This window comes from Apteryx rowi, unplaced genomic scaffold (genome assembly GCF_003343035.1).
Source record: "Apteryx rowi isolate R43461 unplaced genomic scaffold, aptRow1 scaffold_18, whole genome shotgun sequence".
Classification (NCBI taxonomy): Eukaryota; Metazoa; Chordata; class Aves; order Apterygiformes; family Apterygidae; genus Apteryx; species Apteryx rowi.
The window spans coordinates 2,136,124-2,150,268 of NW_020448085.1; the positions used below are offsets into that span (position 1 = coordinate 2,136,124).

A 14,145-nucleotide genomic window follows, 5' to 3' on the forward strand; every position below is an offset into this window, starting at 1 on the left:
AAAAGGACCCCGAAGCAGCAGATCTGAAAATTCTTCTAACCAGGAGCTTATCTGTATGTGGTTTAAAAAAAAAAAAAAAAAAAAAAAAAAAAAAAAAAGCTAGGTTTCAGCAAGAATTCAAAAAAAAAAAAAAGCTTTATTAGTTCTTACATTCTAGGGCTACAGGATGTGGGCTGCTAAGGAAAGCATTTGTTTCTGTATATTCTTTTCTTCATGGGTTTGGCTATAGACTTTTACAATAATGTTACAGGATAGAAATGGTTATTGAAGCTAACATCACCAAGGGAAATGATTTAAAATATGCAAGCCTGAAACCATAGTTAAACTGCACAACAAGGAACAATACCCTAACAACCATGACCTCTGTTGTGCAGTAAAGAGATTAGTTGGCAGGGTTTTCTTTCTTTTCTCATGACCGTCTTCCAGGCCATCCACACATATATATACACACATAGTGCTCAAACTTGCAATATTTTGAAGTAGGGGAAGACTGATCTAGAAAACATATTCCTGCATTTCTTGCATTTTGCTCCCCTCTCCAGGCTTCTGAGGCAGGATTTTGGTTTCTGCTGTGTCAAAATATATACTAATGACACCTTTTACTTAAACATTTTACTTAAAATGAGGTTTAAAATCAAGTGAAATTGCCTTTCAAGAAAGAGCCTAAGGCAGGAGTAGACATAAATCAGTTCATCCTCTTCACTTCCTTAAATGTTCCATAAACAATGTTACTTATTTCTTTTGCCATGATTTCATTACATTTCTGGAACAGAAATTAAAAGGAATTTCCTATTTAATAAGAAGTCTTATTTGACCAAAAATAAGTTACTTCAGTTCACATGAAGATGCCTTTCCCCCACTCCCTCTTCCTGGTTGGGTAGAGCAGGGCTTGAATCTTTAGACGTAAGAAGAAAAGCCTTGAAGTGATGCTCTGCTTTCCAGATTAAGCCATTTATTCAACAGAATCTTGATCTGAATCTTGATCTGAATGATCCTCAGAGAACTGACTTGGCTCAACAAGAAACTGAGTTTCAGTGGTAGATATGTAATCATATCTGATTGAGTTCATTTCATTAAGTCTTGAAACTGATTTCAGTAAATGAAGATGGCAAACAATCTTCATAAGTAAGGTAACACAACATTTAAAGCAATTTGCCACTCGATTCCATCAGTGCAAGGGTGGAGATGGGCTGTTATTATTTTCCTGAAATGTCCGTACGGGTTAAGATTAGTGTTGACTAGCATATACTTTGTATTTGAAAATATGCACCACTCTACTTACTGTTGCATTTGTGTCGAAACACAGATGCAAATTACTGAGTCGTACATTCACGTTGCGTATTGGTTTTGCCCTCTGGCAATAACTTCTTTTAACACTAATTATTATATTGAAAAGCCCAATAACTGACAAAGGAAGTGGCTTTATCAACTAAGCCTTTTCTAAATGAGTAAGTGGAAACTTACTGATGAAACAGCTTTCATAGTAGAATTTGGATTGTTTGGTATGATGAGTTTAACAAAATCCTTTACAAAACTTTAAACAATAGACATATCCAGACATTTCATGATAAGAAATTATCTCCCACATACAGCTGCAAAAAATTCTATAAACCACTCAACCTAATACAATCACCTACCCTCAGATGTATTACCTACAGCACCAGGCAGYCTAACTACCACACCAGTTAATTTTTGAACTATTAACTGTGAATGAAAAAGGGATTACTGTATCTTTTATCAGCTCCAGCCAGCACCACTTCCCTCACAAACTGTGACCCTCTTCCACTGCAAGGATCATCTCAGACTTCAGCAGCCACAATACCTCTCCCTTCCTCCTCTCCTCTCCTTAGGGATTTCCTCTTTTTTTTTTTTTTTTTTGGGGGGGGGGGGGGGGGGGAGAAGTATGCATATACACATGCACACACACATTCACATGTTTTATTTTGCTCTTCAAAAATAGTGTATGAAAAACCTGTATGAACATAAAGGTTATTTGGTAGGATATCCACAACAAGGCTTTTTAAAAATAAGCTCTCCAGTCAGTAGAAAGGCTCCTTCAAATTTATGTRCTCTGAAGACCCTCTTCCCATTCCACTCCCGTGTCCTCTATCCAGCCGTGAATACAAAAGGAGATGCTGTCCGCAGGAAGCAGAAGGGAGCCTGCTTAAGGCTCCACATTCTTTCTTAATCCCAATAGCAGTTACTGAGCTCAGGAGCCACTGATATCATGGCAGTAAGATTAGTGGGAGAGACTTGGACAGCATATCCCCTCCCCARCAGCCAGCATGCATTTTATCCGTAATATGCTGAGGTTTCTATATCATGAACACATCTGTATACAGATGCTGTAGAATTAACCGCATGTGCCCAGAAAGGCATGAAGAACGCCCAGGACCTCACGTCCTTAAAACATTGTCCCAAGACATGGATGATAGAGTTCGTTAATGAAGAATACAGTTGCCAAATACTCCCCCACCCCAGCAAAGAATGAAAAATGCCAACTTTCTAGAGCCCTCCAAAACCACAGTCTTGAATTTTATAGCTAGGAGATGGAGAAGGGGGCAGGGAGGGAAAGAAAGAAAACACCCCCCCCACACACACACACACACCAATGCAATACCAGAAAACCCTTAAAATACAGGTGTTTGTTGTATCTGCCTCAGGAGATCATCAACTGAAAGCCAACACAATCACAATATTGCTTCACAAAGCAAACTTAAACAAAACTAGGTCAGACAGGTCACATGAAAGATGTTCCAAACTGAACTCTGCACTGGCACCAGTGGGCTTTGAATTCTACCTAGGAAAGATGCAAGTGACATCTTAATGTGAAATGCCCGGGAATCCTTTCTCTTTCAGCCAAAAGCCACRTGCACTGTAAAGAAAATTACTCAAAGAAGTTTCAGTGTCTAACTCTCTCCCGCATTCGGCCCCAGAGCATCAAGACACCTAACAAAGTCCATCCCAGCAGCAAAAAGTCAGTATGAAGACTAAACTGAACGCTTATATTCACATTTAATTCCTATATACCTGTTAAAGCCAGTGCTGCCAGATAGGTTATTGCACATATATGGCCATAGTGTGCAACATATGCACATTCCCCCCACTAAATATATACAATGCATCTATATGGTATTGAATATGTATGACTATGAAGCATCTTTCATTAAGTCATCAAGCATGCACATGTTTTCCAAAGTAAAATAATCATGAAAATCTGTAAAGGACATTTATCTTGACAATCCAACACACAAGGTAAAGCAAACAGTCACTCTTTGCTCAGAGTAGATTCCTATTAAAAATGTGAATTTGAATAACTGCAGATTAAGACATGGAAGCAGTTAACATTTTATTTAATTTAGATTACATGTCCTCAGGATAGAAGAGGACAAATCAGAAATCGTACTTTGTGCCTCAATGGAGAGGGTCACACACAAAACCCTGTAGGAACCCCACAGGAATCGAGGTAACAGAATCCCTTCCTTCAAAAGCTAAGTTTCCTCAGTGATCGTTTATTTTAACAGAAGCCCTAGCTTCTTGGTATTGGCATGATCAGACTGTAAGCTAATGCAAGACAGGAATGGTGAGTAAGGAAAATCCCACAAACCTGTAACACTGAAGCCATTTATTACYCTAATCTCCCTGTCTTTCCTGCCTATGTTTCTTCATGGTAAGTCATTTATCCTACTCTTTACAACAAATGCAGCCACCAAATTGCTTTGGTTTTCAGRTGTACCTTTTAGCAATAGCCTTCTTTCCAGTTGGCTTCCCAGGCTACTTTCCCCCTTTCCACTTAAACAGAATTGCAAAGTTTTTCCTCTGAGGCACAGCTTTGCTGAACCAGCTCTTAATTTCATTTTACCCCAGCAAGAGAATTACCTGGAATGATTTCTATGTAATACCTCATTGAGTGTTCAAACAACTTCTAATGAATAACCTGCTCCATTTTGCTTTTAAACAAGCTTTTTATTGCAACTCTACTTTTGTTAAGAATAAAAATAGTACCTTTTCTCCTGATCAATCAAGTCCTTGTATCCATCTACTATTTCCTTCTCAGGAAAACCAGTGCAAGATTACCCAATACAGACACTGACAAACCTTGTGTGAGAATCCTGTGCAGCCCTAATGGGATTTCTTGACTTTTGGGGGTGGGGGGAAGCTACAAAAATCTGTGTTCCAGTATTCTGAGTTAAGAATATCTCTAACTTCCACAAAGCCAGTCAGCTATAATGAACATAACATAGATTGAGCTCTAACTAGGATTTCACAGATCCAATTCATGTGCAAAGTTCAAGGTGGGTTAGAGTCTAATTTGACTTATGAACCATTGTAAATCAGGCTCAGCAAAGAATAACTTTTCAGTTCTCAGATACCAAGCTGAGCTGAAAACAGATTTCTTCATATGGCTCACCTTGTGGCCAAATGGAGGCTTAGCTAACACACTACCTATTTTTCTTCTTAAATGTTACAAAGCTAGCATGGAATACAAGAAGCTGTAACTTCTAACATGCCAAATTACAGAAAGTTACAGTTTCTGACTCTTTACCTTTACGTAGAAAATAGTAGTATGGTCATTTCTGGTAGAGATCTCTCTCAAGAACAGGATATATTACTGTGTTCTTCTTTATTCTGAAAGATCGTGTATAAAGGGATTCCCTTCACAGATTTGTCTTCATCTTGCTTCACTTTCTGTTGTGCCATGAACTATATTTCACTTGAAAGCTGTTGCTTCCCAAACACTGAAACAGTGTGGTGGGGTTCAGGGGCCACATTTAATGGAATAGGTAACCTACCCTGAACTGACCTATGTCTCCCTTAGATCTCAATCTGTTTACGTTTTATACAGATTTAAAGTAATTTAAGGGTGCTCAACAGATGAAAGCAGACAAGCTAGTCACAGCCCTCTGAGTTCATGCTGAGCATAATGCTTTTCTACAGTTTTAAGAGTCAGCCCCTCCTCCCCTACCCCCGACTGATGCTTCAAATCCACAACAAACCATTTTCGGATTCAGCAGTACAGGAGTAAAACTGACACTCAAGTTTAGTGTGCAGGCATAATATTTTGCGAACTCTTAACTTTTTCACTAATGCAACAGTTTCCTCAAGGTCTGAGCAGATATCAACCAGTTGTCATCCTATACATTACTAGGAAACCGTCATCCTAAACAAACAGCCTTCCACCATGTTTCTGTCTTGTACGGGTCATACAAGTAGTACACATCCGTGCTGGCTGGGAAAGCTTCAGGACTAAGAGCAAGCTTCATGCATAAGAGCAGTAATCTGGTTTCCAGGTGCAAGGCTGAAAATCCGGTATCTGGAGTATGCTATTTAATTAGGTAAAAGACAGAAGTGGGGACATGGCCTACAACCAGGAATCCCAACTGGGATTGCTTTGTCTTCCAAACCTACTCAGCCTGACCCAAAGTAGGTTAGGCCAAACACTGTCAAGCTGAAACTGTGCTCATCAATGGGAGCTGAATTGGAAGGTGTCAGACACACTGTTAATAAAAGGTTTAGACATTCAATATGACAACTATTCAGAGATGTGAAAACAAAGGTTTTTGAAAACAAGTGAAACAAGAAATAGCCCTGTGTGGTCACAAAGCTTCCAATCTGTATTACTCCAAAAACTTGTCCACTTTAACATACTTCATGTGTCAGTGGACTCAGTTTGCCTGTTTCTCTGGATTTTCCTGAGAGACAGAAATTATGATTACAACACAAACCTTAAATTAAGAAAGCACTCAATTTGTGACTGTAGTTATCATTACCCCATATTCCATCCATGAGTTGGCTACAGGGAAAGTTAAATTATGCTATTCTTCCTCCAAATTCTAAAAGTATAAGCTTATTTCATTTCCAGAAACTTCTTTGAACACCTTTCCAAAAAAGGCCTGTAACTAAAACCTCAGTGTGACTCCGCAACTGTTCTTTTTAGCTATTCTGGGCAAAAGATTCTCCGACTAGTCTCACCAACTTATGTAATGAAAGAGCAAATGCACTTAGTTCCAAACATAAATAATGCAAAATGAAACAGAATGAGCCAATAGTTAGCTTAGCCAAGAAAGAATTCCTGTATATAAGGTACAGCTTTTCTTTCAGCTTGCAGACTTTCCTGGATTTGCAGTTATGTATGAACTTAAAACAACTGTACAACAGCAGAAACAGAGCACACACTACTGAAAAAAAGACCTACAAAAAAAAAATGCATGAGTACTCATTAACTTCTATTTTATTATTATTGGAAAGTCCATTTAACCACTCTTCTCATTTTGTGTTCTGCTTTGTAACAGAACAATCTTCCAACATGGATATGATTATAGATTTTGACATAGAAGTACAAAAAAAATCTCTTAATACAACATTTCACTGAAAAACCTTCTGTAACCCAGGAAGTGGATTTACTTGGGGTGAGCAGAGAAACACTGAGAACAGTGGCATTACTATTACCATACACCATCACACAGCTCGCGTAGCTTCTCTGTTATATCAAGATCACATATGCACGTGTACCCTAGAACAGCGGGTACTGGGTCTGCAGCCACAGTTCTTCCCAGTGACCTGCTCTAGAACTTCAAATCATATGATTCTGGTTTGGATTCCCTACTGGAAAGCACAATCACGCCCACCCTTCTTCAAAGGGCAGTTAAATACACACAGCGGAGGAATCTGAAACAATTAGTTGAGCAGTGCGATGATCAGTTATGGCTAAGGTAACTGCAGCACAGAGCTGTATATTAAAGGCGGACATGTGACTTGAATCTTAAACAGCTACTGTTATTCTCCTGCTCTGAAATGCATTGTCAGGGGTTCTTTGAGAYCTGATATCTGCCAGCTGCAAATGATAACTTAGTAAACAAATTTGCCCTAAGCCCCAGGGCCGTAAAACTTGATGAAATATTCCTATAAACAGTAGGTCAAATCTCACTTGATCTATTGTTAGTCCTGCACACCGAGGCTGTACATTCTTTATTCTTGAGCAAATTCCTTTCTGTCTAACCAGGTTTACTTTATGGACAAAGATACATGAAAAGGTAATATTTTTGATAGTTATCATAGTGTAAAGCAGAAATCCATCCACTGCATCACAAACTGGATATATCACTTCCTTTGCTCATTTAAAGAATATTCATCAAACTATGATAAATCTGTTATCTGCTTTTAAACACTAGCAGAGTTCCTTAAAGATGCAGATAATAAATTGCACCATTTCCTAGTTTGTGCACTTAATTTTCATTATTCATGCTCACTGCTGATTTTTCACAGACAAACTGCAGCTGTTTGGTTCTTCGAAATAATCTCAACAGTAATTCAAATGCTAACCAACTTTGTTCTTCATTTGCAACAGGAAATGAATTTGAGATAACCTGCAAATACAAAAAAAGAACCTTACAAAATTCTACTTTGCCATCATCTTCGCTGTTCATGAGACAACTGTCATTAATGTCCTAAATGCTTATATGACAGCAGATTACTTCCACCAGTTCTGACCCCTAGTCCACAAGCTACCTTCCACTATGGTGGAACCTACAAATTTCCAAAGTCCCRAGACTCCTCATCCACATCATGCAAGAGATTCCAGAGTACTGAGCGAGGGGTCTAACCCAAGTAATACAAATATGACTTTAGCATATGAGCAGCTCTAAGGATCACAGACTTCCTATGCTAACAGAGCATTTTCAAGAATTCCAGGCTCTGTCATTAAACCCAAATAATCATATTCAAGGAAACAACAGTCTTATCCGGCAGATGGGTAGGAGAGGGAGAAGGAGAAGCAATATTCAGAGCAGACTGCATTTTAGAAAATGATACCTGTATGTAAGTGATTGTACGTATATCACCCWATGAGGTACACATAGTACATATTCACTCTAAAATGCGACAGCTATAGTTGTTAGGGCTGACAACATAGGATTGAGAAAGCAAGTTCACTGCTCCCCTGCCACATAAGATAAAATCTAGTCCTTGAGAGTTTTTAAAAATTCTCGAGTTTGTACTACCTCTATGGCAGTTTAAACTTAACATTAAATACTGCCATTAAATGTTATTTTCTATAATTGATTTCCTTTTATGCATTAAAATGTTCATGATAAATAATTCCAGTTAAAGACTTACTATTTTAATATATATACACTTTGATCAGAGGTATACAAGTTCTGAAAAGCCACTCTACTGCTATGCAAAAAAATCACATGTTCCAAGTAGCACATTTTGAATAAAACAGTGCAGTGAATTGTTCAGCCAAGATGCGTCTTTGTTAATCTTCATGAAAACAAACTTCACTGGATTAAATTATCACCAGTTTATGAAATACTGTATTTCATAAGACTGCTTTTATTTTGTGCAGTTTGCTGCAGCTTTCCAAGACTATAAATACTCCCAGATCTTATGATCTTTTAAGTACTCCATGATTATAAGTTAGAAATTGTCAAAACTTCACTGTAAACAAAGCATGGCAGCCCGACTGTTGAGGAAATGGCCAAGACCCATCAAAACTAGGTGCCTTTTCAGGGGACAGGTTTGTTGAAAGCAGTAGATCCACTGCAGGGATACGTGTGAAATTCATTTGCTAACGCCCCAATTAACATGAGGTTAGATTATRTAATGGTCCCCCATGTTAAAAACTGCAGTGCAAGAATAGTACAACTTTTTTGTAGTTGTATAAAATACACCCTGACCCACAATGTGCCCTATAAAAAAAGCCTGTAAAGGTGAAGCTTGTTTCWTATTAGTCCTGTAACTGATAAATACTTCCATCCACATGTGAGCTCTCATCCATAACTGCCATCCAGATACAGAGCCAGCACCCAACACAAATCCGGTTGTATTCTGCCAAATCAGTAGCTTTCAGAAAAACAAGTGCGAAATTAAATGAAGTAACTTGTTTCTTCTTTCTATTTGTAAAACTGAAACAAAACACATCTTTAGATCCTTCATTTTGTAATATAAACTGCCACCAGAACAGGATACTTCCATTTCACAATTCTGCCACTTCTGCACATGGAAGCTGAACAGGAAGGCATTCTTTTCCCTTTATTAATTCCCTAATGAGTCATTTTACCTCATGAAGACAGGTGAGGGGGAGGTGTCATTTTTAGTTAATATCACAAATTATGATGATTGTTTTTTAGAATAATTTGGGGATCTCAGATTAATAACTATGCACTAGTAGGTAGAAAGCAAAGAAAACACAAAACCTACCCAACACCAACCACTGTCCTGAGAAACTGCAGCTAACTTCAGCAGGACAGTTTTCAAGTGTTTCAGCTCCAACTCCTAATTTGCTTAAAGTTTTTTTGTTTTTTTTCCCCACTAAAATTCAGTCCATTATGCAAATTAACATTTATTTTTTTTAAAAAAAGCATTGGAAAAAGGTGTTCCTTCCAAAAAGTACAAGGGTCTTAATTTAACTCATATACAGGTTTGGCCGTAATGCCAGCTCAAGTGACAGTGCTCATCATCTCTCAGAAGCAACTGTAGCATTTCCCTTCCCCTACAACGTTTGTTCACCATAATTTCTAGCTGCTACTCATCATACAATATGCTACTTAATTATTCAGTCTGTTGCTGGAATATTGAGGTGAGAAACGCTGCCTTAGTGTGAGAATAGAAATGCAATATTCCATAAAAAGTTCAAGATTTGGGAGGTATGTGTGGCGGAAGAGGCTTACGTCTCCCAAATTGACACTCATTTGTTTCTTATAATTTTCTTTGAAAAGATTAGAACTTTATATGAAATCATTTGGTTCAATTAAGCCCAAGACAGTAAAGCAGAGGGTGTTAACTCATCACACTAGAGAAAACACCTGCCCACATCCTGCTCACAAGCTAGAGCACAAGACTCAAATGGCAGCTTACTGAGTTACATACCCACGCCGCTCTTCTTGTCCGTCTTGTGCCATCTGGCCATCATACACGAGGTCGTGAGGCTCCAAAGGACGCCCGCCACCAAAAAGCAAGATTTACAGGATGCAAACTCCAAGATGGTCAACAAACAAAGGAGCTGGAAGCAGGATCCGTTTCCCAGCTACTGTCAGCGATGACTAGGAGGAGACTGAGATGGCTGAGGCAGCTGCTAAGGTTCTGAGAGATTTGCTGCCGAGAGCACTGAGCTTCCTTCCTTCCTCTTTTCTCAACTCAAGAGACTTGTACCCAGTGTCCTGCCTTCTGTGGGGGAGGGGAAACCCAGGCTGGCTGTTTCGGTTACATGCTACAGGCAGTAACATAGGAACAGGCAAAGAGGAGCCAACACCTACGCCCTCCCCCACCTACCGCACTGCTAACCTGGATCTGAGCTGGAAGGCTCCTGGCTGCAAAGCCTGGCTCCACTAACCAAAGCTCTCAACACCGAATGCTTAGGTCAGGTCTGAAATGTAGAGAGGGGCCTTCAGTTCTTGAACTACATGAAAAAACAGATTTTAACAGTCTGCTTTACAAGACACTCCCATCTGAAGAACTACTTTACTTTAACCTGTCCTGGAATGGAGATTTGTTTTTCATAGCATACTTCCCCTTTATGACAAATGAGATGAACACACACCACAAAAAGGAATGGGTGCGGTTTGAAACTATTTCTCTCATTTTAAGTTTGGAGGAATAACTAGGAGATTTTCCCCTTTATTCTCTAAACAAAGAAGCACTTTCTTAAAGAACCATTGTCAAAACAAAACTTCAGAAACTGATTCATTACATATTTACAGCCTTCACTTTCACACAGGCTCCTGTGTGAACTAACTTATGTACTGAAATTTGGAGTGTGCAAAGACCTAGCCAAGGCATTCCTAGTTTGGATTAAGGACAGCATACTAAATTGAAGACAAGTCAGGTCACCTTCACTCATGTCTCTACTTGCAGTTGGGAATTAAACAAGAGAAAACGCTTTAGAAGATGTACTGTTGCTTGTTTTATCCCTCTCCCCCCCCCCCAAATATAACAAATTCATATGACAGTCCTGTCCTCTGGGTATTACATGGTAAATTAACAATCACTGTTTATCAAAACTGTCCAACAGAGTGTTGTGCTACAGCCGTCAGGATACTCTCTGATAACACATGACATGTCACTTGGTGGTTTTATCCAACAGTCATGAGAAGCACAGATTGCTAATCTTAACTTTACCTTGTTGCAGATGGTATTCTAATACCCATTTCTGGAGGAAACAAAGCTTAAATTTTAGCATAGATTTGCTTGAATTGCCACAGTCTTAAGCACATACACATACCAACTTAGTAAAAGGATTTAGCTAGTGCTTCCCTCGGTTATTTTTTCCTCATAAAATAGCATTTAATAAGGATAAAATATTAATTTTAAGTGTGCTAGATTCTGAGCAACTGAGATTATCTCCATCTACAAATCAGCTTCATCTATGGAGTTCTAAATCTTTCTTTTCCATTGAATACCTAATTTATACTATTTATCTCCCAAACATGGATTTGGAGGCCGAATCAATTGATGTTTTAGTTTACCATGTATTTTGATAGACAACTTCCTAACCAGTGATGACTTCCTTACTCCTCTGAATCCCTGCTGCAGCAATTCACCCCTTCCCACACACCTTATTTGGCCAGGAGATCATGACTCGCGTTTAATTTCTTCTATATGGCTCTTCCTTAGATGCTCCCCTATAATACAAAGGCCTTGAGGAAAATTGTTCCTTTCATTTAAAAGCAAGGGTGATCAAGTAGGTCTAATAATTTTTTATAAGTACCATCATTTGCAGACCAGGCAGCTTCCTGTTAAAGTGAAACTCATTTAAACTAGTAAAATTGATAAAAAGATTACTATATTTTGAAAAGAGGTGATAAAAAAAATTTCACCTCCGAACTGGGATCCAATTAGAAGTATTCTTGTGATCTGCTGAGTCTCTTCTGTCTTAGAGATCTGATCCTGCAAGTCTACATGGCATCCAAACATCACTGCAAAGCATGCAACTCTGCCCCCAGCTGATCAGAGCCCCTGCCCCCTCTAACCATCCCAACTCATCAAAAATGCCCTGACCCTGAGCGTTCTGACTCAGGCCGCTCAAGCCCTTGCTGCTTCCCCTTGGGATCCCTTCCCCCACATCCAACTCTCACCATTACATGCATCTGCTATGCTTCCTTCTCCCATGTTTTCATGATAAAGCTTTCTCAGATCTCATCATTATCTACTGACACCTACTGCCACTTTCCCATTAGGAAAGGAAGTTGGCTAAGATACTCTCCTCATCTGACCTTCTCTGAGAAAGTCCTAGCTAGAGTTTTAACAAATGGATTGTTTAACAAATGGATTAAGCAACAGAAACAAGACCAAAATCCTGCTCCATCAGGGATTTAAGAAAGGAAAACACATCCAAGGAACTAAGCAGGCAAGGTAGCCCTAAAATCCTATATTACTACAGCCAGGGACATACCTCAACAAGGATCTAGAGAATTAAAGTGGAAGATAAGCAAGCCCTTTGTTGGGGAAGACATTTGTTCAAAATATTTGTCGTTTGTGTAATTACTATGCCATATTTCATCATCAATAAAGAAACTAGGGGCTGGATAATCATTCTTTACCCTGATGTACCTCAGGTGTTGTCTTCTCCTTAAGTCTTCTTTTTCCAGGCACAAGAGGGTCTTCCGCAGGCAAGTAGAAAAGTAGTAGAAAAGTTCTACCTAGGGAACACACAGGTAGAACTTACTTGCGGGGGGCTGGGACACAGGCAGGGGAAGAAAGGGAGAGACTTCTTACTTCCTTTAATACTGCTATCACTTCTAGAATACAGGATCTTCTTACAAAAGGCTAGTTCTATACTAATCAATTTTTAGCTATACTTTTTTTCTGTTATACAGAAAAAAAATTAAACAGAAATAAACAGTTGCATCTGACTTGCTGAAAAGATTTTATATTCCAAGATCTCTGAGCACAGTTGCAGTAAAGCAACTGCTGTAACATTGTAGAAGTTAAAGAAAAAAAAACAAACAGAAGTGTTTTCATACATTTTATAGAGGACAAAGCCTTAAAAATGTCACAGCAACAAAAGCCTCGATTCCAGACACCTTCCCCCACTTGCTAGCTGTAATTCTATAAAAGATTTGTAAGTGTGCATGTATTACCTATGATGATAGAGACTGCATGCTCAAAATAAACCAAAGCATTACAGGTCAAAAAGTGATAGTTTTTTGGGTTAACTGATAACCTTAAGCAGTTTTTCTTCATTTGTTGAAATGATGTGGATGTTTTATTATAGCATTAACTAATGATGTAATAGTTATTTCAATTTAAAAAACTTATTTAGAAATTTCACATGCAAGATAACAGTTAACTGTCCTAGTTGACAATCTACATAACAGTTCAATATGCCCATTTAAAGGCATGTGCATTCAGTATCAACTTATTAAAACAGTTATGTAGTTTAGTTATTCCATGCTATTTGCATTTCAGTGTACAGCGAGAAAATGAAATCAACTGTTTTACCAGTTACAGAAACAAGAGTTTTGCTAACATTTTGTTCCATGAAAAGTATGATTTCTTCAATGTGGTATATGTAAGGACACATGAAGCGAACGTCATGCAGAAGAACTGATTTAGGGCTATACATTAGCTTCCTATAATAGCATGGAATACATGAGCAAAAACTTAAGTCTAAAACTTATTTCCTGTTAACTAATAAAGAGACTGAAGGATTTGGATAGATATTATATCCCTTAAGTTGTCAAAGTCTACTTCAGAGCATACAATCTAATTGTATGATACACTGATTGTATGATTTTGTTCAACAAGAACAGTAACAGCCAAGGCTATGAATAAATTCAACCACGTACAAATACAGAATTAACTTGGTATGATCAGTGTATTAGAAAGTGACAAGCCACATCTGCTCATTATGTTTATTTTACCACATCTTTAGTCACTTCTGTTATTATTAAGAATATCATAGCTAATTATTTGTTGAGTATAATCTTCATGTCCAAGAGAAAACAACTTGTGACTGACATAACCTAAAGCTACCACCTGGCAGAGTCAGAGTTAACAAAACTAGGCATCACCTCTGTGCAAGAACTGTCAAATTTAAACAAACATATGCAAGTCTATCCATACCTGCAGCTGTCTTTAGACAAGTACATTCAACAGAATCCATAAAGGCATTTTATTTAGCAATTTGTTCAAAAGTTATCTATA

The 14,145-nt window shown here is 38.3% G+C and overlaps 1 protein-coding gene across 1 annotated transcript in view; it reads right to left on the minus strand.

Annotated features, from left to right (window-relative positions):
- The window catches only part of DOCK2 (dedicator of cytokinesis 2), a 228,840-nt gene extending 218,756 nt beyond the window's left edge, over positions 1-10,084 (minus strand). The window contains exon 1 of the mRNA XM_026061319.1: positions 9,871-10,084. Coding sequence (XP_025917104.1) covers positions 9,871-9,913 — 43 coding nt within the window. The 5' untranslated portion in view covers positions 9,914-10,084. The remainder of the gene's footprint in view (positions 1-9,870) is intronic.
- Between the last annotated feature and the right edge of the window lie 4,061 nt (positions 10,085-14,145).